This window comes from Camelus ferus, chromosome 9 (assembly GCF_009834535.1).
Source record: "Camelus ferus isolate YT-003-E chromosome 9, BCGSAC_Cfer_1.0, whole genome shotgun sequence".
In the NCBI taxonomy this organism is placed as follows: domain Eukaryota; kingdom Metazoa; phylum Chordata; class Mammalia; order Artiodactyla; family Camelidae; genus Camelus; species Camelus ferus.
In genome coordinates, this window is record NC_045704.1 from 78,682,297 (window position 1) to 78,701,292 (window position 18,996).

Consider the following 18,996-nt stretch of genomic DNA (forward strand, 5'->3'; position numbering starts at 1 on the left):
CCTATCTCTCCGACTTTTTCCCACCTTCTCTTACTCCCAGGGTTATAATGTTGAGTATGATAAAGCTCTGGTACAGTTTTAGCATTTCACACATGAGTTCAAATCACCTTACATCAAGTTAAATTAAAAAAATAACCTCTCTTCCTTTCCAGGTATTTCATTAGTCTGTTTCCATTCTGCAGAGTGATGTTTCTCCTTCTTCATGATCCCATCATAGACCAGTAACAATTCTTAGAGATGGAAAAAAAATCCAATTTCTTCTCTCACAATCAATTTGAAGAATGGTACATTTATGACACTTTCAAGACTTAAATCTTATTTCAATTTATTTTTTTTTCCTTCAGAAATACATAAGGAAATCTGAGTACTTAAGTATTCTTCAAAACCCTTTCAAATGAATAAAATGGAAATTTGGGGGCTGGAAAGGGCTTTGGAGATTATTTAACCCAGAACACCCATTTGGCAATTAGGAAGCTGAAGCATCTCGGTGGGAAGTGACTTATCTAGGGTCCCACAGGCAGAAAATGGGTAAGAATTCCGGTCTCCTAGAACAATACTATTTTTACTACCCATATTTGACATGACAGTTTCCTCATCTGGTACCACTCTGTGCTTTTATTGCAAAGGTTCAGGTTTTGCCTTTATTTGAAACTGTAGCCTGTAATAATAATGTAGACATGATATTAAACACACCATAATGTTTAAGGTTGTCTCATTGGTGTTTGATGAAGGTAGCTCCCGTGTCTATTTTGGTAACACCTTCTGATCCTTACTAAAATGTCTGCATGTCTAAGACCTCCTATTAGGACAGGTGATTGGTGATCCCGATAGCTGATGTGACCAGGCTGTGATCATCGCTTAGGAGTATTGAGGTGGCTGGAAATGGACTGACTGTTCTCTGGGCCAGTGTCTCTACTACGTGGCCTAACACAGAACAAAAACACGGTGGTGGCTATATTTTCACTTTAATCACAAATTACCCAGCTTGGAGGTTCACATAGCTCAAATCTGAGACAGCTGTCATTCTCTTACTTCATTATTTTCTAGAGTGATCTGGTCTCAAAGTTTTGACCACAGAGAAATTACCAGCAAAGTGTGCAAAATCCATTGTAGATGTTGCCTTAAAGAAAGTTACCTGGACTCTATCTCCTATCACCTTTGCTACCAGTAGGTATAAAACTGTTTCAGTTACTGATTCTTACATATTAACAATGAAATTCATCACCTGAATTTCCTTCTACAGTGTATCAAAAAGTACTATAATCTTGGCTTTCCTACCACAGTATTTTGATAGTGACTGAAAGTTGTTATGTATTTGAATAATAGGAGATTAGTTTTATGCATTTGTTCAGGTGTATTTTGAAAATAAAATATGGAAATGAAAAAAAGTCTTCTTTATACTAAATGTTCACAGTTTGACTTTCCATAAGGCTTATTAAATAATATACAAATAGCTACCATTCTGCTGAAATGTCACAGTAAATACATTAATAATGGCACAGAAGTGAAATGTCCTCAAAAGGGAAATCATTTTCATGACCTCCTAAATCTCTTTTCCAAATAAAACTTTGCTTTTCTTTTTAACTGAAAAAAGTTCCATTTCTAAAAGAATATAAAAATAGAAAATGAGTCAAGAAACTTTTACAGGTACAGCTTTTTAAGGAAATTCTATAAACATTAGATGAAATACTGTATATATCTTTTAAGAATGTGCTTTGTCTCACCACACCAAACATCGCATGAAAACAAAATTAAATGAGTATATTATCTATGAACTGTTGAAAAGTATAACTAAATACTAAAACTTTAGTTAAGATAGACAACTTAAACATATAAGTACTAATACACTCATTAAAGTTAAGCTCAGCTAAAACCTACCTACAAGACTAATTTGCAAATCTATCATTTTTGAATCAAAAAAATAAAAGAGTGTTTAACCAAGCAAGGCACATTTCTTTTAGGCAAGTCTGTCTTTAATACCATTTATCTGGGCACAGTTTAGACTTCACTTATTTACATATAAAAGGGCTAATTTATGTAGGAGAGCCTTTGGTAAAAAACACACTTTCACAAATAAAGTTGCACACAACCCAGAGCATAGAAGGTAACATTAATATACATCATGATTAAACACAGTCCAGTAATTAACCAAAAGAAAAAAAACAGTAATAAGCTGGCTTGTTGGAAACAAACATTTAGGCTTTCTTTATCAGCAGTACTGAGATTAGTTTTTGGATGATTAAATTCCATCAAAATGTCAAAAGGTTGAAATGATACCTTAATCTTTTTAATGTTCTTCTTTCTCTCTTGGTCAATATCTTGTATATTGCACACAATTTGAAGAGAATCTTCCAGCTTCAGAGCTGTTTCCTTTATATGTCAGAGGCATGTTATTTAATGTCGACTGAAACAAAAATATGTGCTGGCAGACAGATCACTGCCCATCAGCGATATAACCAACACTGTATTCTTGATTTAGGCAATTTAAAAAGAGCATCCTACCGGTCAGTGCTGCTCTACAGTTCCTTATGTGGGGCTCTTCAGGTATCTGTTGGACAGAGTAAACACAGTAATTTACTGTATATTGTTTTTTTTTTTAATTGTAGACTTTATGTCAATACAAAATATTCTATTTATTACACTTTTCAAAACTTTATTTTTTTTTACTGTTATCTTGAAAAGCTTAAGCAATTTAACTTTCTAAATGTATTAACCACATATCGAGTACTTTTAATTTATAAGTGAGAAAAAGTTTCAGAGTATGTTGGAATTATTAACTTTTCCCTCCTTATTAATAATGACCTCCAAATGTAGTCCAAACCAATGTGATTGTTTTTTGAATAGGAAAATGTATCCTCATCTTTAGAACCATCTTAAAGGAACTGAGTACCTACTGATTTTTAGAAAAATACATGTATCAATTTTCTTGATGCATTTTCAAGGGTTTGTTTCTTTTCCAGCTGTACATCCCACTGAGGTAATCTAAGAGGAGAACTCCCTTGAACTGAATAGAAATCCCATGTTCAGGTAAGTGTTACGGAGAGGGGAAAAAAGGAGGGAGAGACTCAGAATGAGTACTTTGACAACCATGTTCTAAGTACTGCAGATGGGCATGTCTGTAGATTATCCTGTCATTACAGATAACTTTCAAATCTGTTAATCCTTTAAAATATGAACTCTGAGCAGTTATATACCACTTAAAGAAATAAAAAAATTAAGACAATAACCACTTAACCAGTGTCTGTGGAGAACCAAGAAATTAAGTTTATTGCTTTCTTTCCCCCAACTACACACAAAAAATTATTTAGAAATTCTGACAGTGGAGTGTTTCTTTAAAAATAGCATAAGGCAGTACAGCTGTCTTGTTTGCTGCTACATTCAGAACCTAGACTGCTGTCTGGCACATAGTAGACAATTTATACGCTAAGTGAATGAATAAATCCCCATTACTTTGTACAGTGTCTACTCATAGGAGCCACTTAGTAAACATATATAAATGGATATATATATAGAGAGAGATTTATGTACTCTAAAGATTTAATAACTCTGATACTTATAAAGACAAAACTAGAAAATCCTAAACCCAGCCTCAGGTTTCAATATGTGAATATTATCCACCATGATACATAGAGAAGACTGTTCCCCTTATGTACTCCTGGTTTTAGCAGGTGTCTCAGAACCAGTGGTAACCACCTGATGATGGTGACCTGGAATTTGAGTGCGCTTTTTATGTAAGAATCATTCACTCACTAAATGACATGTATGTCCACTGTGCTGGGAAATTATCTAGTGAAAACCTTCCCTTTTGGCCTGGATTATACTTGCTCATCCTTCACGAAAGATATAATTTCTTCTTAACACTGGTCTTTAGTCAAAAAGCAAGAGTACATTCTTGCATCACAATACACCTCATGTTCATTATGAAAGTTTGAAAATTAAAGTGGTCTGATAGTAACTGATGACTACTAGTTACGAGAAATTACAAGTAACAAGTAACAGGAATGATATGATAACCTTTTTATTTCCTCAGTGCCCCGCTTCTGCTCAGTGCTTCTGCAGCTTTGGTTATCTTGAGATGGTTCTATTATGCTATTCTTTTCTTGATACACCCTTTTTATATCAGGGGCTTGGGTTTTTTAAACTCATGTGTCAATACCTGCCTCAAGGCTCTTGGGATTATTAAGTCTGGTACACCTTGGCATCCTAGCAGACTGTAGATATGGAGGGGGTTGCCATTCAACAGAAACAGAAATAAAAGTGATATTTAGATGGTAATCATCATGTTTATATTAGTAGCTAAGAAATGAGTTGAAGGGTTTAGAAAAATGGACATTGACTTAAGCATCAAAATTGATTGCACAAAAAGAGAGAAAGGAAGTATAATAGAAAATGGGGACTCATAATTGAAGATATTTGACCAAATAAATGTTCTGACATATAAAGCAAGAAAAAAGGGAAAGAATAGTCAAATTTCAATAATCATCAAGTTTGTGAAGCAGTAATTAATACATCCACCAGGGCCTGAATGAGAGAGGTACAGATATTCGGCTTACCTGTTAGCCTCACTAACTTGTATTTGATGAGGAAAAAGTTGAAATCATTCTGTTACATGTGGTTTTACGGGAACTTTGTTTTCATGTGCCTGTACTTTGACATCTATTAAATAACTTGGAGTTGGCTGCACACCAACAACTTCTACAAATTCTATCAATTAAATGGTCATGAATTAGCCCCAAGGACTAGAAAGATTTCTTGTTAAATTATGTATAATTCTCTGATTGGCCTCTTGGAAATTATGTACTATTGGCAAGCAAAAAACGTTTAAACTCACTCAGTAATTAAAATTGATAATGTGCTAAGAGGTGAGATTTGTCAAAAATCTGAAAAGTCATGAGAAAATGAGCTGTGAGACGTAAGCAATAATACTTTGAGCGGTATTTAGGTCTACTAAAAATAAATCTCCTCAATTCACATAGTTACATAGTAAAATAAATTGCTCTTTCAAAATGAGTTAAAATGTTTGCAGGTAAAAAGTTCACAGAATCTACGTATAAAGCGATTCAAACATAGTTCTTACTTGGAGAAATTATTTCTGTCTGTGGTTTTTAGTTGCTTACTACATTTTGAAATCTGACATATAATCACTCTTACTTAAAATGATTTTAATTATGATTTCTTATAAAAGTAATATATTAGTAAATTCATCAAATACACATTTCTATTCCTAAATACACCAGGTATTTTGTTTTGTCCTGTAGTCTTAAACGAGGTAAATATAAAATGAAATTTTATAAGAGGCATGTGAGGCTGCCTCTTAAATATCTAATACCTCAGTATACCAGGTTATAATAGAAAAGCCAGAAAAACCCACATTGAGTTAAATAATAGAAATAAAAAATGTTACAATTCCTCACACAAAACCAGAAAAAAAAATGGGTAAAAGAAAGAAATGACAAGTATTCATTTCAATTCTCTGTTCTGTGTCATTTTCTTAAAAAGTCCTAACAATGTATCCTCAGAAGAGAGAAATGACCTCTGTCCTATGTGGGCTTAACTATACAAAGGGATAGAAGGTGAAAAGAATTTCTAAGTTCTTCTGGTCTACATATGTAATATCAAGCACATATGTTAGCTTTCATCAATTTGGAGACAAATTTGGTAAGGAAATTGTGCCACTTGGGTGTGCAGAGGCAACGTCCAAGTGAATCTCTGGTCTAATTTGACTGAGAAATGCAGGAAAGGAAAAAATTCAGAAGAGGTGTGGAGAAAGTTCCTCTCTATTCATGTCAGGAGAATCCCCATCTCCTACAGCAGAGGAAAGTGTATTTGTTACAATACTGCCTAAAATCATGGCAATATCTGCCATATTCAATTGTATCAACGTTTTAATTAGTTTCAGTAATTCCATATTACATATGTTGGTTTTTCAAAGCTGCCAGGAATCTCTTGCTACCAATATACGCAACTGGATTTCCCCTCGCCTTCCATCTTGTTTTATTTAGGAGCAGCTTAAGGTTTGCCATTGTAACAATCACTCTAAGAATTTGCTCCTATTTATCATGGATTCAACGTCCCCATCTTCTTTCATATACGAACAAATCACTAAAAAACAGCCAATTTTGCAGCCACTGTGGAAAACAGTATGGAGGTTCCTTAAAAAACTAAAAATAGAGTTACCATATGATCTAGCAATCCCACTCCTGGGCATATATCCTGAAAAGATGAGCTCTAATTTGAAAAGATACATGCACCCCAATATTCACAGCAGCACTATTTACAATAGTCAAGACATGGAAGCAACCTAAGGGTCCATCAACAAATGAATGGATAAGGAAGATGTGGTATAAACAATGGAATATTAGCCATGAAAAAGAATAAAATAATGCCATTTGCAGCAACATGGATGCACCTAGAGATTATCATACTAAGTGAAGTAAGCCAGATAGAGAAAGATAATATTATATGGTAACACTTCTATGTGGAATCTAAACATTCAGTACAAATGAACTTATTTACAAAACAGAAACAGATTCATAGACATAGAACACAAACATATGGTTACCAAGGGGAAGGGAGTGGAGGGATAAATTGGGAATACGAGATTAACAGATGCACACTACCATATATAAAATAGAAAAAAAAATAGCCAATTTTTATGATCCTGTCATATTACTTGACAACTATATGAAAAGTTAGGTTATTTTGTAAAAGAAGTAATTTTATCCAGTAAGGACTTACGTGCAACAATATAATTCTTTAATGTGATTCATTGATGAAATCTCTAATGCTTTATTCAATCAGTTTCCATAGTTAATGAAGACCCCACGAATGTTTAAGGACTCACCATTAACTGAAGCCAAGACTGAACTTACAGGGAAGTTGTTTTTTTTTTTTTTTAATGTGTGCTAGATAGGTAAGTTCCTAGATATACCATTGACTTGTTCTGATTTTTACTGTCTGTACTACTCGGGTCAATTAGTCAACAAGTATATACTGAATGTCATTTATAAACAGCATTCTATTAGCTATTAGGTCTCTGTGAAGCATTTGACTTCCAGATACCCTTGGTGATTAGGAGTGATATCGCATATTAATGTTATATTTAAAATATTTATATTAAGGACATCCATCCCCATAATTGGGTGGGTAAACCTGCTGGAGCATGTTTTGTCAAATAGAAGTCTTTTCCAGTGAGCCAACTGCAAGAAATTTTATTCAGAAGAGCATGGTGAGGAGTATAACCCTTACAGTGACAAAATGAAGCACAGATACACAACTGGCACATTCTGTTTATAGTTTAAAAACACTCAAACTGGAATGCTATTTCCTTTCTATCATCCCTCCCTTAAATAAATACTTACTAAGCACCAACTTTATTCCAGGTCATATTCTAAGTCTTGGGGGATACAGAACCGATGAACAGACAAAAATCCTGTTTTCATGGAAGGGAAGGGAAGACAACAATAAACAAAGTAAAATATCTAACATTTTAGAGGAGGAAATAAGGATATAGGGAGTGCTGGGGGGCTGCAGTTTTAAACAGAACAGCCAGGGAAGGTTTCACTGAGACAGTGGCACCTAAAAAGGTGAAGGCATGAGCCATGCAGGTGTCAGATGCCAGCACCGTCCAGGCAGGGGAACGAGAAGCACAAAGACCTGAAGAAGAGCATGCCTGGTGTATTTGAGGAAGAGCAAGGAGGCCAGTGCAGCTGCAGTGTTAAGAGGAGTCAGAAATGAGGTCAGAAGGGTAAGAGGGGCTAGATCAGGTAGGGCCTTGCCAGCCACTGAGAGGCCTTTAGTGTGTATTCTGTGTGAAATGGGGGAGCCAAAGAGGGTTTTGCCATGAAGAAGTAACATGATCTGACAAGTGTTTTAAAAGGACAATTCTGCCTGCTATGCTGAGAACAGACTCAAGCAGGGGAAAGGACAGAAGCTAGGGGACTGGTCTGGAGGGTACTGTAAAAATCCACGTGAGAGATAATGATGGCTTGGATGGTGGCAGAAGTGGTAAGACTCTGGAGACATCTTAAAAGGGGAGCCAACAGGATTTGCAAATAGATTGGATGGGGTAGGGGTGGGTGAGAGAAAGATAATCCAAAGGATTTTAGCTTGAGCAACTAGAAAATTGAAGTTGCAAGTAATGGAGATGAGGAAGAAGGCAGGAGGCATTAGCTTGACGGTGGGGCGGGGGTGGGGGTGGAGAGGAGAAAGAAGCTCAGTTTTGAACATGTTAAGTTTGAGATATCCATTAGCTGTGCAAGTGGAGACAAGTAGACCCCTGGAAATTCAATCCGGAGTTCAGGAGAGAGGTCCAAGTGGGAGATATAAACACGCATACAGATATAGTCTAAAGCTAAAACGATAAGACTGAATGCAGAGGGAGGAGCCGAGGTGGCAGAGTAGAGAGACTCACAGCTCACCCTCTCCCACAAATATACCAAGAATTACATCTACAAACCCACTGAAATACACAGAACACCTACTGAGCTCTGGCAGAGTGTCTCTTGCTTCAAAATACAGGATTCTCACAAAATCCAATAAACAAAAAGCTCATACTGCATAGCACGAGGAACTATATTTAATATCTTGTAGTAACTTATGGTGAAAAAGAATATGAAAACGAATATATGTATGTTCATGTATGACTGAAGCATTATGCTGTACACCAGAAATTGATACAACATTGTAAACTGATTATATTTCAATAAAATATATGTATATGTGTGTTTGTGTATATATATGTGTGTGTGTATATATATATGTATATGTGTATGTACGTGTATATATATATATGACTGAATGCAGACAGAAAAGAGGTCCAGGGACTAATCCATGGTGCAGGGGTCCTCCAACATGAAGACCCAGGGGAGATGAGGAAGAATCAGTAAAGAGATTCAGAAGGAGAGGCCTGAGAGGTAGGAAGAAAATCCAGAGCGCAGCATCCTGGAAGTTAAATAAAAAATTTCTTCTCAGGAGCGGGGGAGTATTCTATAGTGCCAAATGCTTCTGATGGGTCAAATGAAATGAGTACTGAGAATGGCCACTGGGTGTAGCTACAGGAGGTCACCAGTGACCCTGAAAAGTACATTTTTGGTGAGGTAGTGGGGTGAAAGCGTGTCTTGAGCAGATTCAGGAGAGAATGAGAAGGGATTCAATGGTGAACAAAGAGAGACACAGTCCCCAACCTCATAGAAGAAATAGACATTAATCATATACCACAAATTAATACAGAATGACAGCTACATCAAGATAACATTTAATTCATTCTACGACTTACTTTTTTAGATTTGAGCATCTAAGAAATTGGGGTGCACCTTAAAATCACTGACATTTTCCCTCATAACTGGCAGCAGTTTTCCTTTTTTAAATGGAATATAAAATAATGGTGGTTCTTAAATTTGATGAAATATACCATAATGGGGAATTGATAAAACCAGAGTCATGAGAGATGTCTTGGAGGAAGTACTGAAGTAAAGATAGAAGTATATGAGGTGAGGAGGGGAGGAAGGGGCTAACAGTGAACATTTGCAAAGATCCCTGTTGCTTAAGGCCAAAAGGGAACCTATTCCATAACAGGAAGAAGACCAGGGTTGCTGGAGTCCAACAGAATGAGGGGAGGAGCACAGGGAAAGGATAAGGCTAGATAGGAGGGCTGAGCCAGATCATGTGGGGCCATGAGGGCTATGTTAAGCATTTGCGTCTCTATCTTAAGAACAAGAAAAAAGACCTTGAAAGAATTTTAAGCAAAGGGAGGTGACAGAATCAGATTTGAGTCTCAAGAAGATCGTTCTGGCTACCAGGTGGAGAATGGGTCAGACTGGCCACAGGAAATGTGGGGAAGCCAGTTAAGAGAACTTCATCCCGACTCAGGATAGAGGTGACAGTAGTGTGGACTAAAGTGGTGGCGGCAGCGATGTAGAAAAGTCAATTCTTTTCAGAGATACTTAGGAAGCGAAATGACAAAACTCAGTGATAGACTGAATGTATTTACTACTTTTATGACTCTATTACTACATAAATAGGTACATTGAGAATACTAGGCAATAAACCTGCCTCTTAAGCAAGGTTTTAAAAAATAAAAATGATTTGTAAATGTTTCTGCTGCACATATGAATGAAAATCAATATTTTGGAAATTCACTGATTTTCAGAAAAACAATTAGACTGTTTAGATCTACAGACAAAAAGTAAATAAATCTTAGGATAAGGAATAACTTATAAACAGATGAAGTGTGTGTGTGTAATAAATAACCCCCAATGGCTTCTATTCCAAATTAAATTAAATGCTTTAATTTAAGGAACACATTAAATGTATAAAACTAAGAATCTTAGGATGCTTAAAGAACAGGTGTTTAATATAAACTTAATGAAAAACAAGTGAAATAGGAGTGCTGATTGACATATAACACATAGGTACAATGCTGACTTTCATTCAGAAGAGTTGGTGGGGATCTCCATAGAGATTCCCCAGAGACTTTGTGCTCGCAAGGGAAGGGTGAGGGTGAGGGTCGGGGCTCCTGGAGGAGAAAAAGCTTCACTCCATTCCCTATCACCACACTGGGGGGTAAGATCCCTGTATCTGCAAAGTCAGAGACCTGAATGCACAGATTTATTCCTAACATCGTTTAGATAAGATAAAACATGACTTTTTTTTTTTGTTCACTTAACTGCTACCTTACTAACTATCAGAATCCTGGGATTTACTTTTCAGGCAAGAGTTCCTATTCTGCACTATTTAGGTTGCAACAATAATAAAGGGGCTCCCAAGAAAATGATGGAGCCTCTTTTCCAGGTCTCTTCTTTAATGCATTTGCTAGTTAACGGTGCAAAATCTGAAAGGTAGGGAAAAACTCATCCAGTTCAAAAAGGAGAAAACCATGAAACTGTTTCTTTGTAAAATGTTTTTTTCTTTACAATTTCGAAGACAAAATTAGTTCATAGCATTGCTGAAAACAAAGACAAATATTTGAAAACTTTCCAACCTGTCTAAATCACTTAAATTATATTTGCAAGGTGAGCATGAGTATCAAAAAATATTGTTATCACATATACTCTATGGCAATGGCTATTTCTTGGCAGGAGGTTAGGGGCTGGGACACAGTGGTAAGGTTTGGGTTCTGCATGGCTTTCCCTCCCTTCTTCCTACCTCCTCTGACTGGCCTTCTCTTAAAGATGATCAACCACTCCCAGCAGGTTATAAAAACACAAGTGATTTCATTAAAATACATAAAACTGCTAAACAAAATGTAGGAAATTAGTTGTACAAAAACAATAGCTTTATCCTCCTTAGTTTAAAAGGCCAAATACAAAACAGGAAGGGAAAAAAACCCACCTGAAAATGTAATCCCTAAATATCCTCTTCCCCATTCTTACGCTCCTCACCTCTATCTCACAGTGCTTCCCTAAGTCTTCAGACTGGGGGGGCACCTGTGTTGCTTTGCATTTCTTAGTGGGAGAGGCTATCACTTCTATTCACAGCTGAGAGGTGGGAAGAACTTGGAACTGCTGTAGAAAATGTTGACATTTTAAATGCATAGAAGCCAGTACATTATAGTTATGGCTCTCAAACGAATAGACTATTGGTGAGTATTTTATACATTGGATTTATATACTATCAGCAAAGCAATGACTTGAGCATGTTACACTCCAAGGAAACAACAAGTTTCATGTAAATGAAGCACAACTTTAAATGTCTTCATACTGTACATTTAAAATTTCAATTCTGAAATTTTATTTCAAAATTTAGAAATAACTGATACAACACACCTCTTATATGTAGCCATTTGTGATTATGTCCCTTTAGTTGGTGGGTGGTTAAATTTGTTATAATATCAGTTTAAAACACCATACAAGAAATAAAACGGTAACAATGTTGTTGTCTTGATTTTTGCTTTCGCCAGCTGTAGGGTGTATACACTTTTCCCAGGGTGTTGAAGGATATGCCCTGATCCAGTTACACCTCCTCCCATGAATCCCTTGTATACACAGACATATGTATACCTTTCAACATCCAAGACACACAGTTGAGCCCAGTGAAGTCTGCGGTTTGGCAAAGCTAATTGGCATGTGTAAACCTGGACTCATTAACATTCTGCTCTAAGCCCAACTCACTATCCATTTTCATTTTTTAAATGCCTTAGGACCTTAGGGAAAAGGCTACAACTATTATGTGGGACACAATTATATTCTAATTTTTTTTTAAGCACAGAGGCTCTTAAAGACTCATGGAGTGGTTAGGTAAGGCAATACCACCACAAATTTCAATGAAATGGCAGTCTTCATCTGCTTTCAATGCTTTTGTTCTAAGTAATTTCCTCTTTCTTAATAAGGGAGAGTCAAAATGTTTACACTACTTTCTGGCATGGCTCTTCAGTAACCTAAACAAATTATAAGAAGATGGAAAAACAACAATCTGCATAATACTATCATCTGTTGTAGATTAAAACACAGGAAAATAGGAAATTTAATCTTAAAACTGAAAAACATCCATTGTTTTAGCAGGTATCACTACTATCATTATACTTTCTGGGTACTATAATATTAAATCCAGATAAATCAATTATGTTAGAAAATAATCTTTTATTACTAGAAGAGTCCATCTCTTCATCTGATTTAAACAATATATTTGGTCCCTCTGGTTAAAAATATCTGATGGTTAGGAAAAGGGTTAATTTTCAGTACATTGAATGGATTAGGTTTCTGGAGATATGATCGTTACATGAATTCATTATTTAGTAACATGGGCTGAAGGCAAACCTGTAAGTATAAGAAATTTATTTTCTCAATCTCTTTCAAGTTACTCAATAAAAGGAACACGGTTTTGGGGGCCAAAATGACCTACTTTAAATCATGCTGGGTCTCTCCTAGCTGTGAAGTCTTAGGGAAATCACTTAGCATTAACCATCTACTTTTTACCCTCCTAAGACAGGGTTAATACCACTTACCTTGCAGAGTTGAGAAGTGTCCTGGACGTAGTTGATCCTTAATAAATCGTAATTATTATTGATATTATAGAAAGTCAATAGGAAGACACAGATTATTTATGTATTTCATATCATTCACAAAGCTTGATATTAATTATACAACACCTGTGTGTAATGATCACAATAATAATCTCTTGGCAAAATCTCTGATGTAATATACCTGCATTAACATTTCGTATTCACAACAACCCTATGAGGTATTATTTATTATCCTCATTTTACAAATAAGGAAACTGAGGCACAGAGTGATTAGGTAATTTGCTCAAGGTCATGCAGTCAAGTCAGGATTCAAACCCTGGCAATATGACTGTAGAACTTATGCTTTAAACCACTTCATTAAAAACCTCAAAATAACATGAATGTAAGATAACAGCCATTCACTCATCAATTATGAACTGAATACAAACAAGGTGCTACATTCAGTGCTGGACATGACAATCCAAAACTTTGCCAAGACCTGTGCAGATCCTGTAACCTTCAAGGAGCTTACAATATGGTGACTAGCAGCAACAATGCTACCTCAAAGTTATGACTCAAAAGCCATATTTTTCTGGATTTAAAAAAAAGTCTCCTTTGTATTACTGCTATTTAAAAACCACACGATTCCAAAAATTATGGCACAACCATAATTTACTTACAAACTAATCGGAGTTTCTACATCTTCTGAATAAATGTGAATAAAATTGTCACTGCACTGTTCATCTTTATGTTAAGATCTTTTAAGAAGAGATACAAAAATATTCTTACGTAATTACTATAGTGTGTCTACCATATTGCCACCAAATGTGTTATAAAAAGAATTTCTGGTAATGAAAAATACCAAAAGTTTGGTCACAAGGTGGATCAATGTTAAAGGTAACTCAAACAACTAGCAAAGGGAACAACTAGCAAAGGGAACTAGATAAAGCAGTTCTATTTCGAAGCACATATATAAGAAAAATGACTCTATGACCAGGCAGGTACACAGATTTCCTGACTCAATTTTTTTTTTGTCTTTTCCTTCTTCTTCCCCCTCTTTTGGTCTTAATCACTACTTTTCATTTCTCAAATGCACAAATAATAAAGTAAGTAGGCTTCTGACTACTTGAAAATATTTTATGAGCTTTAAAAATAGGATTACTCTCATTTATTCTAGGATACAGTAGTTATACCCATCAAACCAAAAAGGAATTATGGATAATGTGTAATGTATAACTTATACAATGTATATAAAATAAAATGATTGTGTTAAAATAAAATGGTACCCTTATTGCAATTTTAACGATCTTTGTTTCAAAGAACTGTACTACTGCATACCACTAAATAATTGTGTAAATAAAAACTGGACCAATAATCTCACAGCAGTTCTGCCTTTTATCATTTTTTTTTCCCCAAGGCAAACAGGTTGTTCAGAAGCCAAGTAAAAGGAATGGAATCATCTTCAGCTCAGTTTGGGTGAAGGTTATTGTGAAGAGAAATGACTTTTTTCTTCATTCTTTTACCAAACAAACAAAAACGGGAAAGGAACCAAAGAATAGTTAGCAACATGAACATCAAACAGAAAAGGTGTTATAAATGATCTTTAAAAGGCGCCTATGTAATGAATATGAAACTATTGATTTTGCAAGTTATCACAAATCTAGATGCGAATGGCATTCCCGGTTCCCTGTACAAAAAAAGGGAGGGCTCTCAGCTACCCACACAGTGCTCACCTGATTCTGTCTGTCTTCTGGCAACCCCTGGCATATGGATGAAACTTGCAGGTATTTTCCCAAGGTTTGGTTACTTCCCGTCCCTCTTTTTTATTGCTTGTCTGCAATTCCTTCAGTTAAAAGTGTGCATCCTTTGTATTTTTCAAGTATATTTAGTTTTTCAAGCACTGTGATGCTGACAGTGTTGTTGTGGAATCTGAGTTGTTTTTTTTTTTTTTTAAAGAGGATATCTGAAGGTCCCTTGTGGTAAGATTTCAGGTATACTGATTGAATCTTTCATTTGTTTATGTGCAGAACACTTTTACATTTGTTTTTAAATTTCATTTGTTGGCTTGAAACTTCTTGGGGAAAGAAAACAGTAGAGAAGCATCTTTTAAAATGATTGCCCAATTACTGGCATTTAATTCAAATCACGGCTTACTGTGGTGTATATTTAACATTCCAATGACGATATTTTCCTTTTTGATTCAGTCATTATGGGATGACATCAGTGATTTTCTGGCAGTAAAAATATGCATTTTGTGATTCATTTCGCCACCTTGGATTCTCAGACTTAACTTTATTTGTGCGGTTTATTTAAACAGTGGTTTTCCTTGTGAAATCCTGTAAGTAGGAACCATCTGGAAAGGTTCCTGTGGAAACGGCAGGGGCTAGGGGGTGGGGCTAGAGAGCAAGAGATGCCATGACAACCTTTTTCGGGTTTCCTGGGAAACATGGGTTGCTATGGGAACTGCATCAGTCAGGTCCGAATTAGTAACTTCCGCTGGAAGGAGTGTCTGCCACTTTAATCTTCTTGTGATACTGCAGAAGATTATCTCTCAGACGCATTAGGAAATTTTTTTGTTTCTCTCAGCAGCACTGAAAACATCTGTTTCTAGACTTTGATAGATGTTAGCTGGAGTGCACACAGAATTTCACAGGAATCTGTTAGTCTAATACTTTCGAAATGCTTACCAAGTCCCAAAGAGTTAAATTATTGAGTCAGATCAGAGCATCTTGGGCACTTCCCTTTGTTCAAAATCGTAGAGATCCTTAAATTTTCAGGAGGGGGGTGTTGCAAATGGAAATTCCAGTTGAAAACCAAATAAACTTATGGTGGGTTTACAACTCATTGTTCTAATTAGACTTTTCATCCACATATCCACAGTGTAGGCAACTGAACTAAATATTCAATAATGTTGAAGGGTCCATCAAACTGAAGCATCATTTAAGTATGTGCCTGCTTTACTTAGTAAACAAACAACTGCTTTTCGATTCTGAGGTTAAACAGTTACTCTAACTGTTCTTTAGTTTCATTTCCTCCCGGGATGTACAGTTTTTTTTTTTTCACAGAGCTTGTACTAAAAATCAAGTTTAAAGTAAGTTTGTTGTCGGAAATATTGAGAGGGAGAGGGGAAAAAAATAAGAGAGCTGAGAGAATGCAGCCCACTTGCAAAACAGACACCTGTTTCAGTATGAAGCAGTAGGGAGAGGGAGAATGAAGTGTGCTTTCCACTTCTTCATGTCCTTTCATTGATGAATGGTCTGGAAATGTATAAAACAAGGGCATACACAGACCAAGGGGGCAAGTTCCACACAATACTGAGCACAGCATGTCACTTGTTTTATATATTAAACATCAGTAAATATCTTTTTGATGTTGACACAGGAGTTGGGATTATTGTTCGTGGTGCAGGTGGCCGTGGAATTGCCCGTTTTGAAAGGGGTCTGGGGGAAAGCGCTATGGTTCATACCTCCCTCTTCGATCACCATATACTCCGACTTACTCAGAGTCGAGTTACTCCTCGCTTTCCGGAGCTCCTCGGCTGAAGACGAGAGGTGCTGGCAACTTCCCACGTGCATGTACTGGGCTTGCTCTTCCCCTTCTGTCTCCCGGTGGTAGAAGTAATTGAAGTTGGAAACAATCACAGGGACTGGCAGAGCAATGGTCAAGACACCAGCGATGGCGCAGAGTGACCCCACAATCTTGCCCCCTATGGTCACTGGATGCATGTCACCGTAACCCACTGTTGTCATGGTTACCACGGCCCACCAGAAGGCATCTGGAATACTGCTAAAACCTGAAGTGGGGTCGTCTGCCTCGGCAAAGTAGACTGCACTGGAGAAGAGGATGACCCCAATAAAGAGGAAAAAGATGAGCAGTCCCAACTCCCGCATGGAAGCCTTCAGCGTCTGCCCCAGGATCTGCAGCCCCTTGGAGTGGCGGGAGAGCTTGAAGATGCGGAAGACCCTTACCAGGCGGATGACCCTCAGGATAGCCAGGGACATGGCTTGCTGTCCATTGCCCTGTCGTTCAGCCAGCTCAGTGCCCAGAGTGATGAAGTAAGGGATGATGGCCACGATGTCTATCAGGTTCATGATATTTCGCGAAAAGGTGGCTTTGCTGGGGCAAGCAAAGAACCGCACCAGCAGCTCAAAGGAGAACCAGATGATGCACAGGGTCTCCACCACGAAGAAGGGATCCGAGAAGCTGGAGGCTCCCGCGGGTGCCCCCGACGTGTTGTTGCTGGCCGCCTCGAACAGCTCCTGCGACGGCGAGGCAGGGTAGTACTTCTCATCGCGGAACTCAGGCAGCGTCTCCAGGCAGAAGATGACAATGGAGATGAGGATGACGAGCACGGACACGATCGCGATGCCCCGGGCCGGCCCGGAGCTCTCCGGGTACTCGAAGAGCAGCCACACCTGGCGCTGGAAATCCCGAAGGGGCAGGGGCCGCTCCTCCTCCCGCAGGAAGCCCTCGTCCTCGCGGAACTTCTCCATGGCCTCCTCGCCCAGCTGGTAGAAGCGGATCTCCTCGGAGAAGATGTCGATGGGCACATTGACCGGCCGGCGGATGCGGCCCCCGGACTGATAGTAGTAGAGGATGGCGTCGAAGCTGGGCCGGTTGCGGTCGAAGAAGTACTCGTTGCGGAGCGGGTCGAAGTACCTCATGCGCCGCTTGGGGTCGCCCAGCAGCGTCTCCGGGAACTGGCAGAGGGTCTTGAGCTGCGTCTCAAAGCGCAGCCCCGAGATGTTGATGACCACGCGCTCCCCGCAGCAGTCCTGCTCGCCGGCGGCCGGCAGCGCAGGCGGCAGCGGCTCGTAGCGGTCGCAGCCGCCGCCGCCACCGCCACCGCCACCGCAGCCGCCCTGAGGCGGGTCCCCGCCGCCGTCGGCCGCCTCCGGCTCCAGCAGGTGGTCCGCGGGCACCACCGTCATGTCGGGCCGCAGCTCGGGGCCCGCGGCGGGCTCGGCGTAGCCGGGGTTCACCAGCGTGCGGGCGCCGCCGCCGCCGCCGCGGCTCGCGGGGTGCTGCGGAGGGTGGGCGCGGTGGCGGGCGGCCGGCGGCGGCGGCGGCGAGCGCAGGAGGCTGAGGTGCTCGTCCATGCGGCGGGGAAGAGGCGGCGGCGCGGGGCTGGCTCGCTCCTCCTCACGCTCCCCGCCCCTTCGCCGCCTCCGTCAACCCGCCAAGTCCGCCGCCTGTTGCTGCTGCTGCCGCCGCCGCCGCCGCGATGCTCCGTGTGGGTCTGGCGCGGTCCGCTGGGCTCCTCAAAAGAGTCGCCTCCTCAGCCCTCCTCCTTACCCCCGCCCGCCCCCGCCCTCTACCCCGCGGGGCGCGCGCCCGCCTCTCCGCGTCCCCTTCGGATTCCCGCCCACCGCGCGGGCGCGCGCCCCGCTCCCCGGAGCACCCGGCCCCTCCCCTCCCCACCGCCCTCCTCGCTCCTCTGGGTCACCCGAGCGCCCACGATTTGCACTTCAGTGTCCCCCCGGGAGACCTCGTCCGGCCGAGCCGGCCCTCGAGGGTCAACGCCCTCCTCGCCCGGCCCCCCGAGGCCGCGTCCCAGGCGCCAGGCTTCGCAGTCGGCTCTGGGCAACACTGCAGCCTGCGGGCGCTGGCCTCCTGGCCCGGCAAGCTCCACCTGGGCCCGCGGTGGGGGCGGGCTCCGCGCGGCCGAGGGGGCCCAAGGGGGGGCGGGCCGGGTGGGGGGACTGGGACGTGCCCTGGGCCCGCAGCGCTGGCGAGGGAGGGAGTGGCAGGCCAGGTGGGCGCCCTGCGGAAGAGGCAAGCCGGGTGCCAGTATCCTGAGCCCACCTGAGGGTGAAAGATCGCCAGGCTGAGAGGGCTCTAAGTAATTTGGCTCCTTGTTGAATGAGAAGCCCAGCGGAGTAGTGGGTACTGACGAGTTACACACCCGGAGTCTGAAGAAAATGGTCGTTTAAGGCATACAGGGCTTTGCTTCTGTAGTGAATAGTTCACACTACCTTTCGTCGCTGAGATTTCAGCCATTGGGAAGACTCAAAGAGCAAGTTTCTGGTTGGGTTTGGAGAGGACAGCCTGGTCTT

General features: G+C 40.1%; 1 protein-coding gene across 2 annotated transcripts; it reads right to left on the bottom strand.

The window, feature by feature from the left end:
• Positions 1-1,043: 1,043 nt before the first annotated feature.
• Positions 1,044-18,232, bottom strand: KCNA3 (potassium voltage-gated channel subfamily A member 3). 2 transcript variants are annotated; one of them, XM_032487304.1, is made up of 3 exons: positions 14,674-18,232; positions 7,362-7,432; positions 1,044-2,548 (listed from the first exon to the last, which is right to left on the bottom strand). In XM_032487304.1, exon 1 carries the CDS (start codon positions 18,037-18,039, stop codon positions 16,285-16,287), a length of 1,755 nt encoding a protein of 584 aa, XP_032343195.1. In that variant the 5' UTR covers positions 18,040-18,232; the 3' UTR covers positions 1,044-2,548; positions 7,362-7,432; positions 14,674-16,284. The 2 variants fall into 2 exon arrangements, with proteins under 2 accessions (XP_032343195.1, XP_032343194.1); XM_032487303.1 differs by lacking the exon at positions 7,362-7,432.
• Between the last annotated feature and the right edge of the window lie 764 nt (positions 18,233-18,996).